This window comes from Pteropus alecto, unplaced genomic scaffold (assembly GCF_000325575.1).
Source record: "Pteropus alecto unplaced genomic scaffold, ASM32557v1 scaffold22, whole genome shotgun sequence".
Taxonomy (NCBI): Eukaryota; Metazoa; Chordata; class Mammalia; order Chiroptera; family Pteropodidae; genus Pteropus; species Pteropus alecto.
Genome location: NW_006434839.1, coordinates 3,966,970 through 3,977,987, shown reverse-complemented (window position 1 = coordinate 3,977,987; position 11,018 = coordinate 3,966,970). Strand labels below are relative to the sequence as shown.

Below are 11,018 nucleotides of genomic sequence, written 5' to 3'. Positions count from 1 at the left end.
AAGCCAATACAATCTTGAGAAATAAGAACGAAGCTGGGGGCACCACTTCCTGATTTCAAACTATATTACAAAGCTATGGTAATTAAAACAGTGTGATAGCGGCATAAAACCACATACATAGATAAATGGATCAGGATAGAGAGCCCAGAAATAAATTTATGCATGTATGGTCAATTAATTGATGACAAAGAAGCCAAGAATATGCAGTGGGGAAAGAATGGTCTCGTTAATAAACGGTGCTGGGAAAACAGGACATCCACATACAGAAGAATGAAACTGGACCACTAACTTAAACTATATACAAAAATTAACTCAAAACGGATTAAAGACTTGAAGATAAGACCTGAAACTGTAAAACTCCTGGAAGAAAACACAGCTAGTAAGCTCCTTGACATGGGTCTTGGCAATGAGTTTTTGAATCTGATACCAAAGGCAAAAGCAACAAAAGCGAAGATAAACAAGTAGGACTACATCAAACTCAAAACCTTCTGCACAGCAAAGGAAACTGTCAACAGAATGAAAAGGCAACTTGTTGAATGAGAGAAAATATTTGTAATTCATACTCCTGATCAGGGCTAATATCTAAAATATATAAAGAATTCATATAAGTCAATACAAAATAACCCCTAATGACCCAATCAAAAAATAGGCAGAAGATGTGAATAGACATTTTTCCAAAGAACACACATGAATGACCAATAGGTACATAAAATGATGTTCTATATCACTAATCGTCAGGGAAATGCAAAGAAAAAGCACAACAAGATACCACGTCACACCTGTTAGAAGGGCTATCATCGAAAAGACAAATAACGAGTGATGGCGAGGATGTGGAGGAAAAGGAACCTCATGCGCTGTTGGTGGGAATGCAAGTTGGTGCAGCCACTATAGAAAACAGTATGGAGATTCTTCAAAAAATTAAAAATAGAACTACCATGTGATCCAGCAATTCCACTTTTGGGTATTTATCTAAAGGAAGAGAAAGCACTAATTCAAAAAAATATATGCACCTCTATGTTCATTGCAGCATTATTTATAATAACCAAGATGTGGAAAAAACCTAAGAGTCCATCGATGAATGAATGGATAAAGAAATTGTGGTACTATATATGTAGGAATATTATTCAGTCATTAAAAAAAAATGAAATCTCGCCATTTGTGACATTGATGGACCTTGAGGGCAAAGGAGTCAGACAGAGAAAGACAAATACCATATGCTCTCTTTTATATGTGGAATCATATATATACATGTAAATCATAAGTATATATATGTTAAAAATAAAAAGCTCATAGATAAAGAGAAGAGATTTCTGGTTGCCAGAGGCAGAGGGGAAGGGATGGGAGAAATGGGTGAATTGTTTTGTCTTTTTTTTTTTTTTTAGTTTAAATAAATTGAAAAAAAAAAACAAAAGAACAATAAAGAACTCAATATAATATTTAAATATTTAATGATAATATTTATATCATTGATATAATTGCTTAGTAATCATACCTAAAATGTTTCTAAGAAATAAAATAAAATAAAATAATGAAATTCAGAGGAAGCAGCAAATTCTATTTTCTCTTGCTTTCAGACCGCTCTATGCATATATCCATTACCATACTTATCAGAAGAAGCTAGAATAATTGGTTTATGCAATATTTCTCTCAATAATGATTTAGTTTTATATCTTCAGTGCCTAGGTACATTTATCGTTCCTACCTACAAAGAGCTCAATATTTATTTGCTCAATAAATGAAAGATTGAATGAATGGCTTATTCTGTTTCTTAGAATCCCAATGAGATTATAAATCAGACCAGACTCATTACAATTCTGTTTCTGATAAAATTATCTCTGGTTAGAGACAGAAATGCTCTGCCTATCATAAAAATCCATTAGCCCTGCTTAGTTGATTAGGTAACAGATACCTGCCTAGACACAGAATACGTCAGGGCTGAATATCTGTCTTCTGGTGCTTCACTACACTGTCTCCCAGTGTCTTGGTCTCGTGGCAAGATACTCTGTTTTTACCTGTGTGACCTTCATCTTAGCTTTTCCAGGCTTAGGACCTGGAGGTTTCAAGTGCTTTTCCTTCCATCACTTTTGGAGGTTTCGCATGAACCACAAAACAAAGAACTAAAAAAAGGTTATCTTATTTAGAAATTGGGGAGCATCTCTCAGTCCCTTTATCTGTTTTCCTTTGACCCATGTGACTCACAGTTAATTCTGTCCCATTCGAAAAGATAACTTGGAAAGAATTCATTGGTTTTCCTTGAGCGCCTTTTAAAAAAATCTCATATATCCTGAAGTTGAAAAAAGTCTTTGTTAGGACTGAAATAGATACTCTCTGCTAAAATATGAGTTAATCTCTTCCTTATAAATGAATCTTCTGCCAAAATGAAATATACTCTTGTCATTAATTGTGGTGGTACGATCAACAGTAAGAACAAACCTCTTTCCAGAATTGCGTTAAAGAGAACTTCCTTAGACACTGAAAACATTTTCTGAAATTAAAGACAATTCACTATGGTCCTAGCAGTCATATGTGAGTCGACCACTTCTCATCGATTTATTTCAAAATTGGTTCTTAAAGATTGTTTTTTACTAAGTTCCTAACATTTTGAAGACCCTGTATATGTTGTACACCCTTCTACAGGATTCTAGTTTCTCCAAAAGGACCTATATATATAAGTGGTCTCTCTCTCTATTATATATATACATATACACATACATTTTTTTCTTAAAGTTACAGCATTTCTATGTGGAATTACAATATAAATGCGATCAGTCCCAGGAATAATAGAAAGCTAATTCATTCTTTTTGCTCATTCTGTCTCAATCTCCCTAAATAGTAGGAGGAAGGTTGACGCATCTGAGTTACTAAAGTTTAAACGATGAGAAAACCCCGAGGAAACCCAAGGGGTTTGGGTCGGTTAGAATCTGGAGGAGACCACCTCACGCAGATCCAGATTGGCTGCCACAGAGGAAGAATGAACTGAGGAAAGCACTGCAGTGACAGTTCTGTAGTTTTCCCATATTTGTTTCTTGAGTTTTCTCATCATTTCGTCCCTCTTATTTATCTTTTCAAAGAATCGTTTTTAAAAATGTTATATTCTTGGTTAGTCATCTCTTCCATTTGGTTTATTCTATTTGTCATCGATTTCTGTCTTTTACTATTTCTCTCTTGTTTGTTCTCTACTCTGAGATTCTTTTCCCAGTTGTCGAGTTGAATGCTTTATTGGTACGCAATCATTTTTCTCTTGGTAAATGAATTTAGAGCCATAAATCACTCTGTGAATACCACTTGCATGATTTCCTGCAAACTTTGATAAATTGTATTTTCAGCTCCAGGAACTTAAGATGCCCCTTTTGATTGCTTTTTATATAGCAGGTTATTTAACATTGTTTATAGGATGTTGAAATCAAACTTTTCCTATCTCCACGTTGGCTGAGACTTTAAAACCTACACAGCAGATGCCATTTGTACCTAGAATATTAAACTAATTCTTCAGATACCGATCGATTCCTAAATATCCCTAATGAGAAGGTAAATTTTGCCTATCAAGTAAAATCAAAACTGCATGTACACCCTGCAATGCAGAAGAATACATGTAGTAGGATGTTCACTGCCTTTTTAAAATAATAAAATACTAGAAATCGTTATCAAAATAGAGAAATAAGTTACGGCATATTTATAATACAATATTCTGCCCCAAATTACCTGGTTTAAAAATCTGCAAATATCAATATGGATAAATTTTTAAATGATGATGTTAAATGAAATGGCAAGCTCCAAAAGTATATGCATTTGTATGATATAGGTGCCGAAAAGTAAAAAGATAAAACAATATGAAACAAAAAAATAAATAAATAAAACAATATAAATTTTTATGCTACTCAATGTTGTTTATGAATTGAAAGACTTAATGTAAATAACATAAAAAGATAACAAGATATAGAATGATGGTTGGCACATGAGTATCTTTCATAGAATTTTTATACTTCTTTAAAGAAGAGATGTATTTAATATATACTTAATAAATTTTAAATAAATGTTTATGATCACCATTTTTTGTTTCAATCCTTTTTAAACAGCAAAAATAACCATCTTAAAATTACTTCTCAACCATATTTACTTTTGGTTAAGTAAATATGGTTAAGTAAATATGCACATACCAATACAGTCTCCGCATATTGTAGAATTTTTCACTTTACAAATACTAAAAGAAAAGTAGAAGCCAAAGTAAAACTTTCTCAGGCCATGGGGCTCCGAGAATCCTCCCTCTGCACTGACCCTTCAGGAAGACAGTGTAGTGCAGTAAAAAAAAAACATGGAGCCAGAAGTCAAGCCAACCTCATTCAAACCACAGTTCTCAGACTTGTTATCTTGGGTGACCTAAGATGAGTATTTTGATCCTGTGAGCCTCAGTTTGCTCAACTGGTAAGCAATGATGAGATGTAAAAGTTGTTGAAAGGATTAAAGATTATTTAACTAGGGTACAAAGCAAGTAGGAGGTATTTTATCAATACTAGCTATTGCTGGCATTATTGTATTATCTATTATTATATATTTATATATAATTGCATTGTTCTATAACTGCAGTTATACCCATTTGTATCAGAGATACTCTGTGAAGGAAATAAAGAGATGTTCTTCCTGAGAAATTAATGAACACGATAAAATATTTTAAAGAATTAATAGACAAATTAGGGTAGGGTAAATTATTTATGCTTTTTTTTAAAGGCCATTTCAAACAATCATTTTATCATGCTCATGTATGTATTCTATGTATCAGGGATCCAGACAAAGCCTGGGGTAGGAATACCTGTCCAGAGATTCAGCTGGAAAGACTCAGATGCTCTGGATGAATGTTTGAATGTTACCTTGTTTGTCTGTTTTCCAGGTGATTTGGCTGAAATTTTTTTAAACATAGTCAGTTGCTCTAGCGTTTTTAAGAGATACGGTATTATAAATGACAAGGAAAACAGATAGTTGCCAACTACAGAGTAATAAACAATTAAGAGAAGTCCCTGAAAAATAATACAACCCAAATAAAAAATAAGAGTTGATTTTAATATAGAGGTTTAAGAACTTGGGTATTATATAAAGTAGTACATTTATTTGTGATACTTGGAAAGAATACTTACTTAGAAACAACCACTTTATATATTATGATAGATATATTAATACACTATATATAGAAAAATTAGGGCATAGGAAACTAGATTAAGCTCATATTCTACTTTGTTGAAATGGTCTGTGTACAAGAACAACTAAAACACTCATCTGGTTTGTCTAGGCGTAATTTCTATTTCTGCAGCTAATTAAAACTTGGATTTTCAAATAAATCTGTCCACAGCTAGATGACCAAATTTTTTTAGCCATCAATGGGTGGCTGATTCATCTTGGTTCACAAGCCTTAATTCTGAATAAAAAAAGAAATGGAAAAACACCCTGAATTGTAAGCAATCAAAATGCCATCAAAAACTAAGAGTGTAGTTTAAAAAGGAAAATTCACTTTTTCCTTTCCCTTTTTTACTCAACGAAATAAGAGGAAGTACAGAAAAGCAATTAAAATGAAGTCACCTTTTGCCCTCAAAGTGTCTGAGTACAACTTTTATCAATGAAATAGCTTCAGATTTTTCATTTTTCTCCCTTTTGTCATACAGAAATTGCTTCTTGTTTTCCTTTAGAAACAATGCATTGTCTTGCCTCTTCAGTTAACCCTAGGCTTCTAAGCATCTTAGTAATCTTATTATTTCATAAAAATAGTCAGACAGCATGGTTACGAGGCCATTGTCCCTATTGGATTAGGGGAGTGGGAACCAGCCTAATTTCATGGATTGTGATGAACTTGCATAACCTCTGAAGAGGGTGATAGGCTTGACTTCAAACAATGGGTGTGACAGGATATGTCTGTGACCACAGCCTGCACCTAAAACCTCCTGCAATCTCTGAAGAGGGTGATAGGCTTGACTTCAAACAATGTCTGTGACCATAGCCTGCACCTAAAACCTGCTCCTGCAAAAACAGGAGGGAGGATTCGCTGGACACAAATGTGCCAACACTTGCAAACTCCAACCTAACTTCAGATCATAAGACCTAAACAGAAAGCACATCTGCTATGCTGATCTATGAACAAAGGTGGCCTTGTTTGCCCCAAGAGAATGGAGCCACATGAGCGGCAGTCCACTGCAGCCAACACCACCACTCGGCTGTATTATACAGCCGAGTCCACAGGCTCAGGGCCAGACGCAAATGAAACAGAGCTAACAGCACGTCGAAATATTCATACAAATGAAAACTATACGTCACTTCCAAACTGTTCATGATCACGCTCATGTATGTCTTCATGATGCGGCCAACATAAGGACATCTGGTAAACACTGGATTCCAGTAAAGCAAACACTGAGGAGGTTGAAAGTATTAATAGATCCACATGAACGTTCTCAATGTGGTTCAAGACGCAAGAGAAATGTAAAGTGAAGCTCCAAGAGGAGCTTGGGTGGATAAAAGTGGGCGAAGTGAATAAAATGTCAAACCACGGGGTGACCGCCAGGAGGCAGTGTGAACAACACCAAAAAGACAACCCTTCTCACTGGTGAAGACCCCACACGACACCCCCGGCGATCACGATGGCACACAGGAGAGGACAGAGAGAGCACTCTTACTGTAGCACACGGGAGGGGCTGAGATCTTTCATATCTGAGTCCTCATAATACGAAGTGATCGTGCCCAGCCCACTGTCGCTCAGCATGCGCTTCCGGAGGGCAGGGTTCCACCAGTCTGACATTCTGGGAGAGAGAAGGGCATTTAAGCCAAGTCAGCCACAGGACCTAATTCCACTCTTTCTTAAGATGGTTCTTGTCTCTAAATGTGAGAAGGGAAATTCATCTTTATTGGGTATTTTACTAGATACTCTGCATTTATTACGTCAATTTTCTCAAGCATCATGAGCTACTTGTACGATCTGGCCCTCTTTACAGATGAGAAAACTGAATTTCAAGAGGAAGTAATTTAAAACGCGACACGAATGAAAAGTAACGGAGCCTGATGCAGAAGTGCAGGTTAGAAAATGACAAAGACCATCCTCTGTCACTGCTTCTCTGTCCCTAGTTCATTTCCAGAGGGGCCACTGATGAGAAATGAGAAAGGGACTAAGTCAAGTTCTAGTGGATTTTCAGACTACTTACTTGGAGCTAGAGCTAATAGAGGTCTAACCCGGAACAAAGCCATTTCTTCTGGCTATTATTTGACCCGGGGTGAATGACTGACAGGGCAAGGCCCACAGTGGACTTGGCGGAAGGTATTCGCTCTCATCAGATCAGGTGGGGCAGGAGGACACAGCCTCTCACTTGTTTTCCCCACAACCAACAGGCTCGATTTATTGGACATGGACTACGAAGGTGGTCTCCTCTACCAACTTCTGAGACTCCTAGGGTTACGTCGGGCCACCCTGTGTGCCTTTCGGCGGTCCTGTCATGCCAGGACAGCTCTGATGTCACCAGCTCCGGATTCCTAAACACAGCTATGTATCTGCACCTGTTCCATTCCGCCACTTCTGTGTTCTCTTGATGCCCCCAGCCCTGGCCCAGTGAGAGATAATCAGAAATAGCAGCGATGGTCAACTAAATTAGTGAAGAGGGACAAACGGTCACAGGGTTACTTAAATAAGTATGTCTGTTTATGTCGTATGAGGATGTGCGCACAGTTTGTCTTTGTTATTTGAGCACATGTGTGTGTACTTTCCAGGGAAATCCTTTTAACTATTTAGCCTCCATATATGAGCAAAACACTGGTTTATTAGGCTTCACACAGGGCAGGGCTTTTTGTCTCTTTTGATTTTAGCACGCTCGTTTCCCAGGTGCTTACACTAGTACCTGACACCTAAAAAGCTCTAAATAAATAGTTTTGAACTGTTGGAATAATTTACAAATAGTAATACTATTTTGGTGGGTTTAATATAGTGGTTAAATGCATGAGGTCTGACATCATAAAACCTGAGACTGAGTCTCAATTTTTCCATGTATTTTCTGTGCAATACTGGGAAAGTTATAAAACCCTCTAAGCATCAATCTCCATATCTATGGATTTGGGATAATAATAGAACCAAATTTGGAGGGTCATTTGTGAAATGATGATATGATGATTTTTAATAACATAATATTTAATGAGAGAGAGACCCCATTTACATAACTTTTGTTACAGGATATTGTTATAGCTGTTCTATTTTATTATTCAATATTGTTGTAAATCTCTTACTGTGCCTAATTTATAAATTAAACTTTATCATAGGTCTGCATGTACAGGAGAAAACAGTATATATAAGGTTTGGTACCATCTGCGGTTTCAGGCAACCACTGGGGGTCTTCAAATGTATTCCCCATGGATAAGGAACAGACTATTTTAAAACAATTTGTTGTCATTCGAATTGTCAAGTCCAAAGCAAAATGAGACACTGATGTCACCCTATGACCAGTCCTACCATCACACCACCAAAGGAGATATATACTCACCCTGAGGCTTGCTCCACGACCAGCAGGTGAGGTGTCCCTGCCTGCTGTGACAACACCATATCTGGGTCCAGAATAAAAATCTCATCTTGAGAAATCTCCATCACAAAGTGCAAATGTTCCTAAGGAAGAAAAAGAAGTCTGTTAGATGATTGACAGGATGCTCAAATCCATCATCTAAAGGATCACAAAACAAGGCATCCTTGGTCTTGAGGAATCATGAAATTCTGTGACACAGCAAATGTCCACAGTGTATTTTCAGGGGTCTGACTAGTGGACTTCCCTCCCGGAAGTGAAGTCATAGCAAGAGGTTGGCGAGGGGGAGAGGTGAAGCCCTCTTGGTTTGATTCCTAGCTGACTAGCATCTCGTTAGGTATAACCAGAGGTGTCTTCGCCTCTTCTCCTTCCCAAATACTATCATATCAAAGAAGTGACACCCCATATGCACAATAACCTGGACGTCCACCCCGAGGACCTGGTCAAGGGTAAGTAGCACGGTTCACAACTGTTTTCATCACTGAATTCTATACTGTACTTTCTTTTTGCAGGAGAATTTTGACAGTGGGAGCACTTGTTATCATTGAGCATAAGAATTTTATTTTCTCGTTACCGAACTCTGGGAATTGCTGAGTTGAAACTAAGTAGCCTGGAGGTACCCCTAAGGTCTCAATTGTTTAAAGGCATAACATTTGACTAGGCAGCAGTAGAAATGGTAGTGTACATGAAAATTTGGAGTGCAAGCTGGTGATAATATTCACAAGCCTAGTTATTTACCGTACTCATTTGCAAGGTCAAGCTATATCATCTAGAGTCCACAAGTCGCATGAAGACAAATAAATCATAGCTTAGGCTATGAGTACCATTCCAAAATCAGTAAATGTTTCAGCATTTATGTTATAAAAACTTTTAAGATTAGCTACCAATAAAGTATCTTTACTTGGGAATTTTTCACTTTCACAAGTAGGCTCAAGAAAACTTACCTGAGATCTGTCTATTCGATAAAAGCGATCAGCAGAAGTTGCTGGGGGAAAAAAAAAAGAAAAAAAAGTATATGGCATTCAGTGTCCCATGATCTGGCACCAAATTTATAACCTCCTGACCAACCATGTCAATCAAAAACCTTACATTCCAGTCATGGGGACTACTGACCAGTCTCTAAATCTACAAAGAAAAACTCAGGATGTCAACAACTCTGCCACTGCTATCCCACTGCTCAGAAAACCCTCCTTCCCCATTACGTCTGCCCATCTAGATCTTACTAGTCTTTCAAAGCCAACCAAACGCTACCTCCTCTGTGCAACCTCCCTCAGTCCATCCTCTCGCCCCAGATGGAATCCATCGCTCCTACCTCTATGCACATTACATTTTGTTTCCACTTCTCATAGAAACCATCTTCACAGATGACAATGAGACTAAGACATCTGCGTCTTTAAAGGTCTGTTTGATTTATTCTTTTATGTCTCCAGATATTAACACAGGTCCTTAAACAGAGCTGGGACTCCATATATGTATTTATTAAGTAAATAAAGCTAGAAAAAAAAACTGTAGGTAGCTAGACTTCCCGAGGAAGTAATGATTCTCATTTTGTAAAAGAGCTTGAAGAGGCAGTGCTAGGGACCACAGCTGGTATTAAAGGAATCATTTTACTCTAAAACTGAGTCCCTAAGCTATGTCTGAAGAAAGTCAAAACAGAAAACACACACACACACACACACACACTCCTAAAAGGGACTGAGCTGCAGTTGTGACTTGAGAAAAAAAAATCTTGCAAACCTTGGGTTTTTAAAAATTATTCTGATCATTCTTTATATTCAAAAGAATGTTTTTCCTTGCTTACATCTAACAGAGTCCAAATATTATAAATAGATTTTCTACAAAGTACACAGTACTAAAGGGAAAAACTCAAAATGCAAATAATCATTCAAACATCATAAATATTTAATGTGTAGCTTTTCTCCAAAGGAAATGAGCTAAGAAACAAGACAATCATGCTCCCTGCCCCCTAAAAGCAACAGGAAAGTAAAATCTGCCTGAGAAGGGCTTACTCTACTTTGCTTTTTTTAGCCATGACTGTAATCACCTTTTAAAGGTTTCTAATAAAACTATTTATAGAGTAAAACTAATCTGGGTTAAGATCGTTTTCTACAAATATAATTTTACCTAAGACTATATAGAACAGACTATATATAGAACAATTCATATAAATTTGCATAATATTCTTAAATATAAGTTGTTCCTCTGGATTCAGGAAAAACAAATGATTGTGCTTCTCATCACTAAGAAATGAAAGAGTTGGAGGAAAGGCAATGTAAATTACCTTCCAACATAGTTGACAAGCCATTAATGAAAACCTATGTCACGATTTATGTAGGTTAGATTTCATATAGATACAAGTGCTCATCTTTGTAATACTCTTCATACACTCTCACATCCTGCCTTACCCTTATCCACATTTATTTCCTCTCAGATGCATACACAGATAAACAAGAGCGAGGTCTATGATGAAAACCACATGTCCACATA

General features: G+C 36.8%; 1 protein-coding gene across 1 annotated transcript in view; it reads right to left on the bottom strand.

Annotated features, from left to right (window-relative positions):
* Positions 1–11,018, bottom strand: part of DGKI (diacylglycerol kinase iota) — a 200,818-nt gene that overhangs the window by 60,541 nt on the left and 129,259 nt on the right. Inside the window, exons 19-21 of the mRNA XM_025045818.1 lie at positions 9,476–9,516; positions 8,499–8,617; positions 6,654–6,776 (exon numbers count right to left, since the gene is read on the bottom strand). Of these exons, the coding sequence (XP_024901586.1) occupies positions 6,654–6,776; positions 8,499–8,617; positions 9,476–9,516 (283 nt within the window). The remainder of the gene's footprint in view (positions 1–6,653; positions 6,777–8,498; positions 8,618–9,475; positions 9,517–11,018) is intronic.